At 37.1% G+C, this 14,915-nt stretch overlaps 1 protein-coding gene across 3 annotated transcripts in view; it reads right to left on the bottom strand.

Moving 5' to 3' along the window:
* Positions 1-389: 389 nt before the first annotated feature.
* Positions 390-14,915, bottom strand: part of FMR1 (fragile X messenger ribonucleoprotein 1) — a 30,805-nt gene continuing 16,279 nt past the window's right edge. For 2 of the 3 annotated variants that reach the window (XM_036402000.2, XM_036402002.2), the window contains exons 10-15: positions 12,806-12,915; positions 9,351-9,437; positions 6,321-6,516; positions 4,842-5,021; positions 3,826-3,908; positions 390-2,300 (exon numbers count right to left, since the gene is read on the bottom strand). In XM_036402000.2, the coding sequence (XP_036257893.1) occupies positions 2,190-2,300; positions 3,826-3,908; positions 4,842-5,021; positions 6,321-6,516; positions 9,351-9,437; positions 12,806-12,915 (767 nt within the window). In that variant the 3' untranslated portion in view covers positions 390-2,189. The remainder of the gene's footprint in view (positions 2,301-3,825; positions 3,909-4,841; positions 5,022-6,320; positions 6,517-9,350; positions 9,438-12,805; positions 12,916-14,915) is intronic. The other variant, XM_036402001.2, reaches the window with a different exon arrangement.

Here is a 14,915-nt window from a genome sequence, read left to right as displayed (position 1 = left end):
TATGAACTGAAAGGGATATATGTGAGGTACACAAATACTGAAAAAGGTCATAACCCCAAAAACCCACGTGGAAATGGAATGCAGCCAATTAGTCAGACTGTGGTTTGGGAATTTCACATTTACCAGGGTTAGCACCTTAGTGAACTCAACCACTGAATGTGAGTGCATGAAGTGTGACCACTCAACAGGTACTGTACCATTCCATGAGGAGAGTGTGTCTTCTTGAGCATTTTGTGCTGTATTTCTGAAATCTGGTAATATCTGAGACTTTTCTAAAATGTGTAAATAAACAACGGCTACAGTTAAAGTCTAAACAAAGAAATACTTCCTACTTTCTGTCAGTTGAGATTTTTTAAAGCAATCATTCATAAGGATTGCATCAACATCAGTTAGCAGAGGAAGATCAAACTTTATTGAAACTGCTTGCATACAAAATATATTGCACTATAACCAAACAAATGTCAACATAAAATCCAATCTGTTGTAGCTAATATGTACAGAGAATATTGCCCAAGAGCAGTTACATTACAAGGTCAGTCTACCTTGGTTAATTATCTACAGTATTTTAAACCAAACAGCTTACAGATGATGTGTGCAAGGTACCAATTTCTGTTTTCAAATACTATACATTCCCAAAATAAATAACTAGAAATCAACATTAATGTTTGGCAATACTTTTTAAGACATTTTTATATTTGTTAAATCATGTGCAGTTCGTTGCCAGTTTTAGTATGCTCACCTGTATGCAAGGAAAAAAAAGAATGAAGAAAGCAAAGAAACAAAACTCACAAAATACATCAGAGGCAAGGTCAAGTTTGTACAATTCTGTACATAAACAGTGGCTCTCCTTCTGGAGTAATCTGAACAAAAATGGACTAAAATGAAGGTCCTTATGCAGTTGTGCCCAGTAAGTTTAACGTGTGATCAGAAACGAAAGAAAGCACAGCTCCTCCCACCACTTCCCACCCTTCCCTGGTGTACAGCTGTACTTTGCATCAAATTCTGTGACACCTTCATATTGGCTGGTAATTAGGACCCTGCAGCTCAAAATATGAAGAACTTTTATTTTACCTTCAATATTTCAACTACTGTATCTGTAGTTGCCAGGGCATAACATGTGGTGACTTTCTTCTTACCTCTCCTGAAATAGCCCCCAAATTAAAATAAGCAATTCAAAAATTTTGGGAGGATGAAAACCATCAATGCTTTAGGCTGGTCATCTGGTCAAACAGCAGGCACCCATTACTAGCCTGTGAACATGTTACACTTGTTCCCTCAGTAACAATGAGTTTTTTAGTTTTCCACAATGGAAAGATTTTTTTTTTTAGTTTTTTTTTTTTAAAAAAAAAGCTTCTGTACTGCCTACAAAGAAAAAAATTACACCCCTTTTTCAATAACACTATTTGCCAAATCTTCAGTGCAAAATAAATTTCCTATTCTTATAACTGCCTAACTGAATGTTTATGTAAGGAAAAAATTATGGAAAGCATGCACTTGTCTATAAAGTACTAACGTCTGACAAGGATTGCTACATATATTTTACATTTAGTGTTACCAACTCATCTTCCCTGATTTCTGCATCCAAATATAATATTCCTACCTGCCAAGATATAAAAAAGGCACAGATCATACAACTTTTTTGCTAATGAAAATGACAATTGTTACATCACACAGATTTCAGGGTCCACCAAAATATTGAAAAAGGTGGACCAGAATGTGAACTGACACAGGACATAAAACGACATAGCATTTCATGAAGAACTGGTAAGTTAGATTGAAAACAGAAGCCAATTTGATTACTGCAAACACTATTTATTCTGAAAATTGAAATTGAGCAGTGAATTTGACCCGATGTGTTAAAATGGTACAACTGAACAGAAAGTTTACCAATGCACAGCTCAGTATTTTTAAAACAAACAAAAAAAGAATCTTTCATCTTTTGAACTGCAATATGTACTTGGAAGCGATTTTCAGAAGTTCAGGTATTTTTATGCAAATATTTGAATAACTTCTTATTCTGAAAACAACTGCATACTGTTGATGTTAAAAAAGGCTAACAGAGAACATATGTTCATTTCATGCCCTGCGCCATCTTGCCTACTATTTTGTCTTTGGCCTAACAAGTTTCTCTAACATGGAATAGGAATTACTGAAACAGTATAGGAAGTATGACTTCAGAGTTATGCAGTTTAGGGGACTCCGTTGACCAGCGGCTGCTGAGCGTCCGCGCTGTCCGTCTTCTCCTTCTTGGGGTTCCGCTCCTTGCCCGTGCGCAGCCGGCTGCCTTCGCTCGAGGTATTCTGTAAGGTTTTAGTGTGGACACTCCTTTCATTATTGCAGTCAATTCTGATCTGGAACAATTCACAGTTATACAAAGCATTCTCCTCCTTTCCTCCACCCCTGGGTGCTCTCGGAGCAGCAAACAGTGCCAGCCCCTCATGGCTTTGTTAAATATACGCAGCTGCAGGGGAGGGTGAAAATGGTTTTCTGTTCAAAAATGGCACATACCTGTGAGCCAAAAAATCCTCTGCCATCTACCTAGCCTTTGCAGCTAAGAGAAAAATTTCCAGTTTGTTTGTGCACAAAGAGTTGAATTAGTATCAGACAGAGCTCTGAAACATTATTTCAACTTCTAGTAATTCGACTTCCTACTCTTTTATATGCAAAAAGCCCTCAAATGACATAGTGTCATTTCATGGCAGCATCTCTGGATCTCAGAATCTACTCAGACATTTTTTGAATCTGAAAAAATAAGATCAGTTTAATACACTCAAAAAACTTCGGCAGCCTTTTTAAGTGGTCATAAAAAATTTCAAGAGAGCGTGTTGAAAGCATATTTTTATGCTTGCAAAGGAGGCAAATGCTTATTCCTTTATAAGTAACATGATTTTTGCAACTTGCTCAGCCAGATTTGAACAACATGCAAGTACTTACTTCTTGTAACATGTCACTGGAGCAACAGATAAAGCTCCCCATGATTTAAGTGCCTTATATATTTTTTTCAGCACCACATTTCCTCTCTGCCTACTACAAACTTGGTAAGGTAATTACTAATTAATTATAAAACTCACATGGCCATTATTTATTTTTTGTTTTGCCAAGTTAATTACTTGCATTTCACATGCCTATTAATTACAGCAAGGACAGTTTCCATGTAGGGAAACTTAACATATATACATAAGGTATCAGCTCGATAACTTCATGAAACAAAGCATTTGAAAAAATGTAGAAATATCTTTATAAAAAGCTTAAAAATATTTAAGGTTACAAGGTATTTCAAACCCCTTACTTGAAAAGTTTCTTGATGTGAATTTTAAACTTACTTTCTACACTGAATAGCCTTCAATTACAAAGGTTTCATTTAGTAGTGAAGGTAGTTTCTGAAGTTTAAATCTTTCTTACTCTGAGGATTCTGGCTACAACACATTCTCTTTATATAGTGTTAAGGATTTTCTTCCCTCAGGTACATAGAAGATAGACAACAACACACAACACAGCAAGAAATAAAAGCTAAAACCAAAGCACTAGTAAGAACAGAGACTGAAATCAAGCTGGTTAGTACATCCTTGGGACTTGTAATCAGTTTTTCACCAGACAGAGCTCAACAGCATTACAAAATTGCATCTTTACACAGCTTGACATATTTAGAGTCCTGAGCATCTGTGTCATTTTGTAACACAACTTTTGTAGATGTGATTAGGGAGTCAAAGAATATGGAATCACAAGGCTATAGTATCACTCACAACTCACAACAGAAGACTCTACTGTTACTATAGGACACAAGGCAATTTGAAGAGCACAGAGTTCCCACATGAGAAGAGTTACCTCAAGAGACCCGTCCGCTGTCCTCCCTTTCGCCTCTCTTGAGTTACGCTGACGGTTGTCTGTTCGCGACTGTTCCTCATTGCCTGGAAGGACAATTAATCCACCAAGTTGTTCACAAAGACATCATCTTCTGCCACTTAAATTTTACACAAGCACAGTAGCCAATTCAGAATTTTCTGGCTCATGAACAAGTATTATTACTAACATTTAACAACAGCTCAAACTGTGGGCCAGGAATCACTACAGAAAATGTTCTCAGGTGATAAGGCAGACAAAACCTCAGTGTTTTAAACCACCACAGTTTAAAAAAGACAAACTAGTGACTGGAAAAAGAACACTTCTCAAAATGATTAACCATAGAAGAGATGTACACAATCAGCAGTGTTTAATACCTTCACATTTTTCAATGGCTTATAAGCTTCCTAAATTATACATTACCTGTCTTATTATGCAGCACCCATATTTTGAAAACAACATTTCAAGAAATAAGCAGAGCTGCAGAATAAGGTATTTTAACCAATAAACATAATATGTTCTTGGATATATATTTAACTTGTTAAAGTTCTCCCATCTTACTTTTGCCTGGTCCCTTCCACTGAACACATAAATTACAATGTTATCCTGTTCCATGAAAATCAAATACAAGAAGATGTGAATATGGACAGCTGAATAAGTAATACAGGTTTTATAAGATTTTTCTGTATCTACTGACAAACTAGAATTTGATTCCTTGATGTCCATGTGTGACGGACAAACCTGAGCCAAGAGGCATTTTAGGAAAACAAATGATAGCCAAAACTCCCCCAGAAATAAAGCAGGTCAAAAAGAATTACACCCCTCTGCTCAATGCTCAACACATCCGAAACAAAATACTCCATTTGAAAGACTGACAAAGGGAAGTCAGGAGAGGCCACGAGGTGGGGAGTTGGAGCAGATGAGAACAGGAGCAGCCGGCAGAAGTGAGTTTGCTTTAGGATTCCCCCACTGACAGCCCTTTCAAAGGGAGCCTGGTTTACCTTTGAATCCTCCGCGGCCCCGCCCGCCCTGGCCTCGGGCGCCGCCGCCGCGCCTCCGCCCGTCCCCCCTGCGCAGGTAATTGTCCCGCTCCTCCTCTGCCGGGGCCGCCGACCAATCGCTCAGCTCGTCTCTGTGATCAGACTCTGTTTCAGAAGCATTTGATGCTTCAGAATTAGTTCCTATCAAGAGGATGAAAAAAATCCAAACACGCCAGTGTAGCTTAGCATGAAATTACTATAGTAGAGTGCAAAATGTATATATTTAAATTTTTTCTTTCTTTTTTTTTGTTAATAGACAGTTTTGGGAGGTTTTGGCTCTGTAACATACACAATACAGAAAGGTACATAATATATATTACTTCTTCAAAACTCAAGACAGACTAATAAAAATTAGTTGTGTGTTTAAGGCTAAATAATTGTGTCACATGCTTAAAATTGGTGTTATCAGTATATCAATAGATTACTGAACATACTACAAAATGTAATAAAAGTCTAATAAAACATAAGTTTAATAGACTAGACTCCTTTGTATTTCTACAACTGAAAGTTGTGAATATAACCTGTCCTGTCTCACCACTGCAATTCATCTATGAAAAGAAAAAAATTCCATCATGAAACAGCCTGTAAACAGACTACAGAAGCAGAGAACAAAATCAAAATTGTAGAAATGTATCAAATCAAATAAATGGCCATTGCAATTTTTCCAATTAACAGATGACCTTTATTGACAAAACTGGTTCTTTCCCCATTTTTTTTTCCCATAACCCATATTATTAGCAAGGTGAGTTCACATCTTCTAAAAATAGTAAACATCACAAAACCATTAATTTTGTATTATGCAGAATGTAGGCTAAGATTTTCTTACAAAGCTCACACTACAGGCCTTTCAGTCAGGACAAACACCAGCTGACCTACATTATGGATACTGAAGTAATAGATTGCTCTGAAGAAGCACAATCTGGAAAACTATTCATTAATGAATTATCTGAGGTTTTAAAGAGTAACACACTATTTTAGTGACTAAGGTCTTCTATTAAAAACATAAAAGTTCAATTTAATATGAAGAAAATAGCTTTCCTGTAAATTGAGCTACACAGTATTTTCACCTATAAATATTTATATTATGATAGACTCACACAGGCTTAAATGAAAACTGAGACTTCGTTGTCAGGAATTGTTCAAAATATAGATAAAATAACAATCCTTGCCCTAAGGAGTTAGAGAATAACTAGATATTCTCTATAATGTAGAAGACAGAAGCATGCTGTAAGAAGCAGGAACTGCATGGAAATCACTGTAAACTACAGGAAAGCACTACACTTGGAAGTACTTTCTTACAGCATAAAGCTCTGTATCATCTTCAAATATTAACACTCAGTATTAACTGCACTTTAAACAGCTCTCAGTCCAGTCTTTTCCAAGCAGTCACAAGAGCAGGAGGCCTCCCTGAGCAGTGCAGGTGTCCCTGGAGGCACCTACCTGAAGCGTAGCCTGGCCCACGCCGGCTGTGGCCGCGGTTCCGGTAGGGGCGGCTGCCGCGGCCGAGGCCGGGCCCGTCGTCGGTCATGTACCCTTTGTCCTTGTCTGGGCGGTTCGAGGGGGGCCTGGAAGTGGCTCCGATCTGTCGCAGTTGCTCATCAATTTGCAATCTTTCCAAACGCAGCTGGTCCACTTCCTGTGCAAACACAGGCCCAACAAGTCATGTACCACCACTGTGTAACCGTCTGCATGTGCACACAGGCAGGTCAGAAAGAAAAGCCACTGAAATATTCCAACTGAGCATCTGTTTAATACTCAAACAGCAACTCAGCTTTGAGAGTAACTCGTCTAACAGAAAGACTTTCAAATGTTCAAATCCATGTGCTACCAACACAATTCTTCCTGTGCCACAGTTGCCAAGTTTAGGTTTTTATCAAGAAAAAGCACTCAGATCAGAACACAAGCTCTTTGCACTGCTGCACATAACAACTAAAAGTTATTAAACAACTCTAATGTAAGAGTATTGTTCCATAAAAAGACACTCTGCTGTTAAACTCTACACAATGATAATGAACAGTATGAGAAAGCATAAAAGCATAGAGAGAAAAGTGCTGTAACAGGCACAGAGGCATCAGCACACAGCACCCTCACCATGAACAATTAGGTAAAAGAGATACAGCAGCACATATTCATGAAGTGCCTTTGCCAGTTTCAGATATTACCTAGCTCACATCAGAGTGGCAATCCCCTTTTTCTTTAATTAGGGATAAATCTATTGACAGAAGTTTCATTCTGACCCTACATCCTCTGCAGGTCACCTAGTCCAGCCAGGACTATGCTAAGATGCTCTGGTACTCAGGAATGCACTCCATCAGTGACTTGGTGTATAGCATCTCTCCCCCTTAAGAGGTTCTCTAACTCAATCTTCCTTTAGCAAGACTAAGACTTCTTGCTCCAGACTGTCCCACTGGTATCAGGGGCTGATGTTCCTCAGGACAAATCTTATAAATAAAAAAACCAAAACTGAAGATGACATTCAGTACCTCATCCTTCCTGTTTGTGAGCAAGTTTCCTCCTCCATCCAGCAGCAGGCCTGTATTTTCTCTGGCATTCATTTTGCTGCCAGTATCTCTGCAGAAGCTCTTACTGCTCCCCTTCACAACCCTTGCCATATTCAACTCCTGATGGACTTCAGCTTTCCAAACTCATCCCTGCCCACACAAACTGTGGTTTTATACTCCATCTGATTCACCTGTCCTTACTTTACTCCTTGTATCCTCATTTCGTCTACACTAACTTAGCCACAGGTTTCTTGTTGATCCCTGCAGGCCTACTGTTACTTCTGTGTGAACACCTGCATATCAAGATGGACTATTCTTGAGCTCAGGGAAGGTGATGCTTTTAAGAGCCAGCTCTTCCAGACCTTATTTCCTTCCGGGAATGTATCCTATGGGATTCTTCCAAGCAGATCCCTGAACAGGCCAAAGTCCACCTTCCTGCAGTCTGGGGCTGTGAATCCTGGTCTAAGTCTTTCCTCTCAAGATCCTGAAAATTCACTACAGTCATTCCAGCCAAGTCTACTTCTTTTTACAGACAAAGAAATCCATGACTCTGAGCTGATACAGTACATTTGATGTTGATGCACTATTATGTATCTTTTACAAAAAGTTTCCTTAATGATCTTTGCCTGGAGGCATAAAAACATGAAAATCTTAGAGGAACAGGTCTGTCCCACTTCTTGTCAGTGAATTGGAGGACATTATTCTGAATCATAAGGCAACAGGCCACTAAGAAAACAACATTTTGTGAGTTTATGTTTAATGGGATGAGAAGGCCAAGATAAAACCTTAGAGATAAGAATCTATCCAGTAGTTATCACAGACTGATGAACACTTACTCGTGACCTTTGGTTCAGGAAGGTTTAAGAGCACTAAGACAAAGTGACCATAGTTGACAATGAACTGACCAATTTAAAACAAAATTGCTGAGGCATTAAACACTTCCCACTACCATGTCAGTGCCCATTCAAGTACTGACTCACATGCAAATATGTACTTTAGGCAGCCAAAGAAGTTTAAACCAGAAATATCTTTTCCAATCATAGCAAGCATGCAAGAAATGAACTTGATTTTTAGTATTAGTTTTGATCTGGTTCTTCTCTGCCTCTGCCTTGTGACAGCTGCAGAGCTGCTGTACCTCTGCTCCAGAACACTGACAAAAGCAGGGTTAAAAGGTAAAGTGACTGACTCGGTAAGAAAACAAAAGTTGTTTCTTCTCCTGACTTTTGATTATCTGTATTGAAAAGTTGAACAATGTATAGAAATTTTAGCATTCTAAAAGATTCACTGATGGCTACTGCACTGACTGGACATAAATCATGAATGAGCTGAAGGCTTCAAAACAGATGCAAGACTTTATTTAATTAAATGAACTCAAAGCTGTCCCTACTGTTACATCTGGCCTTGCCATTGAAGATTGGGCACCTGGCCACAACCACCACAGGCAAAAGGAACTATAAGCAACAAAATGGGATATTTTTTGCTTCCTATACAACACACCATTTATCACAGATTACTGGGGAAGTTATGGAGCCAAGAGGCAAACACAACATGTGAAGCTGAGTTGCCTACAAAACATACTCAGGTATGAAATGTCAATTCATTACAGAAAAAGTAGTTTAGCATTTCTGCATTACAACAAAGGCCCACTCCATACAAGATTCTGCATGGAAGGCTGTTTGCTCTGCAGTTGCATGAAGGACTGACTACTCTCTCATATATAAAGCTGGCAGCACATTTTGGCAGATTTTTTAATTTTCTTACTTTTCTATAATTTGCATCTTGAAAAAAGTTGTCATCCCATCCTTCAGACAAATTATTATTTTAAAAACTTTTCATTTTCAGACAGAGAACCTGTTATAATACTAATTGTTCAGCAATCTCAGGACCTGAACAGTTTATCATCATCACACTGTTACCATCCAAGTATTGATAGAAAAAAAAAGTGGTAAAGCAGCATCTTTATCCTCACCTTCAAATAATTAAGATGATAATCCAGAAGAACAGTTGCATTAGTGATGCTATCCTTGGTTCCTACAAACACAAATGGTACCATGCCCTAAAACACAGAAACAATAGGCTTTGATTATTGATAATATTGAATTCTGAATTGGGTATTGAATTCAAACTACTGTAAAACCTGAAAACAATTCTTACACCATGAACAGGCAAAAATGAAAAAGTGAGACAACAGTATATTTTAATTCTGATATTGACTACACCATGTACTCCAATTCCCTTTATGCAAAGAGCTTTTTTCAATAGGCAGATTTAGGTCATTTGCACCACAATGTAAACATTTATTTTTCTGAACAAGTGAAAAAGAGTCAATTTACAACACTTTATGTTTTCCCCTTCAAACTAACACCACCTTTGCTGACTGCATCCATTCTCTCACACCAGCTCCTTTTGGTCTACCTTTGATCTTTTTTAAAAGGAAATAAAATTAACATTCTGTCACAAAACAAAACCTGATCCTTCTTGAAGATCTGTATAGCTGTAAAAAAAAAAAAAAAGCCAAAAAATATTCAAGGAAGAGTTAGTACTTCAGGTGATGATGTCTAACTTACAGTTCTTCTACCCTTCAAGCACGTGAAGTGATTCAATAAATACATGGAAAATATAAATCTGGAAATTCTGAAGTCTGAAATTATGACGCTGGGAGACAAAACACCTAAAGATTAACTTAGGCAGCCAAAGCAGGTGAAAAAAACCCACCTATCTAAAAGGTTCCATTGAGTGTGGAAAACAAAGTAAACCTTAGCAGCAGAAGGACAATTTCTACATCAAAACTTCTAACAGTCAGCCAGGCCCCTGCAGCATTTCAGAGGTGTGAGTGCAGCCCACCCAGGCCCAAGGAGTGAACCTGACTGTTCCAGCAGCTGCAGCACCTGGGCAGGAGAAGCTTCACTGTGGACTGCAGAGGTAAAGCTGAGCATCTCCAGCACTCGGCTGCTGAAGCCCATGCCACTGCACACCAGAGCCTGGCACACCTGCTGATTATCTCAAAGACTGTTCTGCTATCTCATCATGACCTCTAAAGAAGCCTTTAATTTTCACTGTACACACATCCTTTACAGAACTGCATTCCAAAGGAAGGCTGGCTGCAGAAGTGAAATGATTTGAGACACTAATGTCTTAAAAATTAAAAGCACACTATGCTGAGATTGCCCAGGAGTGGCCAGTCTATAATTGGTCTCCCCTTTTAAGGTTGTGTTTGGTTTTCTTCCCCCATCCCTTTCTTTTACAGGCAAAACCCTTATATAAGACCTTACACATCTATATTAAGTAACCAGGAAAAAATAATATATACACAGTCCTATAGTCCTAAGGAACCTCAACATTAACACTGACTTTCATGAGCATTAAAAATTCTTTAGCCACAGGCATTGTTGACTGAAATGTTTTATTATCTGGGGTATTTTAAGTTTCATAAATATTTTATAGAACCTGATAAAGAGCAGTGAAATTTCTACTAAACTGGCATTAACTAGCTCACAGTATCAATTATTAAATGATGACAAGACAAATGATTTAAGAGGGCATTTAAGGAAACTGCTTCTGCTGCTTCTGGCAGTGGATTCAAGGTATAACAATGCCAGCTATTAAGAATATGAGCTGGTAACCATGTCAAGCAATTTCAGCCATACAAAAGCAGAAAAGTGCTTATTTATTGAACCTTATTTTTGCCTTCAAAGCAAAAGTACCTATGTTCAACTTGGTTGCAGTGGGGGAAACTGAGCAGACCTTACGTGCATACTAAATTCAGAGATAAAAGTAATATATATTACTGTAACAAACAGTACCTATCTCATTTAAAATATGAAAAGCCTGAAGATAGCCTGTTATAAAATAATGGGATGTATCAAACTGCACTTGAAACTAATGGGCAGTATTCTAACATCTCAGTCACATAAAAAGAACCAAGTGCTGTATTAAAATTTAATTGAACTACTGTTCTACTAGAACAAGAAGGGCTGCAATATCCAAATTTACATATGGAGAGATTATTTGGATTTTATAGTTGAAATAAAGCTGCATTCAATTTACAAGCACCAACTCTTATCTATTAAAGTCTGATCTCAGGTTTCTGTATTGCACCTGGCATGACACAACTAACACACGAAGCAGTGCAAGCAATGCCAGGGTTAGAAATGTCATTAACAGGTAAAACAGAAGTATGGATGCAGAGCTTGACAGGTAAAAAAGATCTTTCAAGATAATCCTTAAAAGCTGCATTTTGGACAGAAAAATGTAAGCAAATCAGCTTTTTCAAGTAAGAATTAAAAAAAAAAAGCCAGACATACTCCCTGCAGCCATGAGTACTGGCTCTTTTACCCTTCTGTGATTCTCTAGCCTGCAGCAATAGCAGCACCCTCTTGCTTATTAAACTAATTCCATTTTATGCTGCAAGAATTCTTCTTTAGAAATTAAATACGACAGACCAGTGAAACCTTTAAGTCTAAATATTGACCGTTTACCTTTTCAGACAGATGTAAAACTAGTAGAATAGTAAAGAAAACCTTTAGATAATTGCTTAGCCATTCTGTACAGAAAGATGGAAATTGGATTGTGGATTTCCACTAAGTCCTACAGTGATAGAACAGCAGAGGAAATAACTACTCAAGCAAGAACATAAGAAACCACATTTCATAGCTTATCCAAAGTGCAAAGGTTCTCAGCTGGTACGTATTTGGATTTTGAGGTAAATGAAAGGCAGTTCAGTTTTCTTTAAGCACATTTCACACCTGAAACTACAGGGAGTCTTTTTGCACTGAGATGTCAAGACCTTCATGCTGTAAGATTTTTTGCATACCACAACCTTGCCCCTCAATGCAGCCCCACACAGAAGTGCCTCAAATGACAACTATTGAGACTTCCTTCAGGTTCTTTACAAGGCTGACAGCCTTCCTGTGCAAACCTGGGCTTTCACAGTGTTCATGCTTGGTTTTTCTAGTATAATTTACAAGCTCTTGTGAACCTAGGTAGTATTTTTAAAACAGAGATTTAATATAAAGCACAAATATTTCATTTCCACAGAAGAAATTGCTAATGAAAAATTAAACCAGGTAAAAACCTAAGAAATCAAACTCCAAGAAGATCAATGAATGAAACCAGCAAGTTTCATATATATGGATTTATAGCCTAGCAGATGCTGGGAAATGTCATTGCTTCCAACAGGAACAACATGAAATCTCTAAGAAGGTGCACCACCAATAAATTTCACAAAGCATTTTTCTAAAACAGAGAAGCCAAATTTATATAAAAATGTCCCTCAGCATTAATAGAAAAGATAGAATACGTCAGAAAACGCATTAATCAACACTTCATCTTACCACTACAAAGATACAAGGAAGAATTTATTTTATCACTGGGTAGAATATAACCCATTAACAAAAAGAAAAATTACATTAACTGAACACATACCTCTTCTTGTGGAATATTTTTATCATTTTCAGCCTCAATTCTCACTCTTACAACGCCGGATTTATCCACTATCTCCTGAATCAGTTTTCCATTTTTTCCTATTACTTTTCCTACAGAAAGAACATACAGAACATTCAACCTGAGAGTATTGCTGTACTCTAATTAGACAAGCCTATTTAAGTACCAGGCAAGAACTTGATCCTCTACAACAAAGATTTAGCTAACAAGCCACAAACCGAAATGTCCACATAAGCTTGTGGTGTAAACTTATAAAACACATTGATCACAGAAATACTCAGTACCTTGAATGTTTATTTGGCTTTGCTTTGGTAGGTTTAAAATAACTTCAGAAAATTACAAACATTTCTGTTTGCATTTAAAATATCCAACCAAAACAAACAGAAATCATTTTACAGTGCCTGAACATTTGCTGCAACTACTTCTTGTGTAAGCAAAACTTAGCTCATTTACAAAACCTTAGCTGATCAAATACTACCAAAGATACTGTTTGAGGCAGATGTAAAATTCTCTAAAACTGAGGTTTTCAGACATTTTTGCCAGTAGTTTATAAGTCAGTAAAAAGTCCAAGATAAAAATGGAAATAAATTATACTCCAATGCCAGTAATGCAGACATGTATCTTCTGAAGCAGACATTCCACTGTGAGACAAGGAAAATGAAAATTTAGTTCTCTCCCATCTCAGCAAAACAACATGCTGCAAACTGTCAGGAAAACTAAGCTGCTTGGGATGTGATGAGGGAGGACACATCCTTCAATCACAGCTTTCAAGAAAAGCTTTAAAGAACGATGTCAAAGATGTTTTCTGGAACAAAAAAAAGTATTTTTATTTAACAAACTGCTGGAAATCTTAAAACATGATCTTTTTTCATTGGCACATCACTAAATTAGAGGTAAAAAACCCCAAGTGCATAACAGCTACTGTTTGACTGATACAATTAATCCATGAAGAATTCAAACATCACTTTTAGTCACAACAGACTCCTATTGCTCCTATCATTCAAAGCTAAATAAAGTTTCATTTTTGTGTCTCAACTTTTCTGACATGAGTATTTGCAGAAATTATGACAAAATATGCCCAGTAAGTTCCTCCTCAATGACAAAGGCTGTTTTGAGTGTCAAAAACTACTTCTGAGTATTTATCTGAGTACTTTATTTCATTATATATTACTGACAAATGGAACAGCACCTTACTAATAAATGTAAAAAAGCCTCGGTAATGATTTAAAAAATAAATCACTCAAAACCTTCCCAACTTACATCAGTTACTCCAATCAAAGCTTTTGTGAGGATTTGGCAACACACACAAATATTTTCAAATAAAAATGTCCATACAGTCTTTAAAAAGTAAGTAACATCTTGGGTGGGTTTTTTCTTTTTTTTTTTGCATTTTTTCAGTTTGAATTTTTAAAAATATAATTAAATAGAAAAGGTGGTTCTTTGCATTTTCTTTAGATGAAAAAGTATCAGTGTGTATATATATATATCTATCTAAAAAAGCCTTCTGCATTTTTAAAGCAAATTACTAGGAATTTTAAAAGCCAAATTATTAAACATAGCTTATTTCAGACATAACATAGGGTTCAGCCAAAGTTATATTCTAAGAATCCATGTCAAGAATTAAGAGTAGAAATGAAAACCTGCCAAAAAATATAATTGCTAAGTTCTAAAGAGAAACAGACTTTAAGACCTCATATTAAAATAATGATGGCAGCTTATCATTTTCACTTATCACCAGTAAAAACAGGGGGGAATAAGGAAGGGAAAACTGCTTTTAATCAATTCCAGAGCTGAGCTGCCACATTCCTTAGTACTTGTCCTGCTGCAGAATTTCACACTGCTTCAACACCAGCTTTCATACACTCCCTGACAACCTATTAAAGCATTTGCTTTCAGGGCTATGTTTTACCATAAAGTGTTTTCTCTGCTCTTTTCTAATCTACTGAATGAAATAATGTATTTTTATTTTGCTTTGTAGCATCAAAAACTCATTAGAAGACTTCTCCACATATACAAGGGCTGCATGTGTTTTTAAGGACCTTTTTAATTGTTTGGCAATGGAAGTAATTTAAATTTTCTTCATCACTGATAT

This window comes from Molothrus ater, chromosome 14, assembly GCF_012460135.2.
Source record: "Molothrus ater isolate BHLD 08-10-18 breed brown headed cowbird chromosome 14, BPBGC_Mater_1.1, whole genome shotgun sequence".
Taxonomy (NCBI): domain Eukaryota; kingdom Metazoa; phylum Chordata; class Aves; order Passeriformes; family Icteridae; genus Molothrus; species Molothrus ater.
Note: the sequence above shows the minus strand (reverse complement) of the source record. Positions and strands in the feature narration are given on the sequence as shown.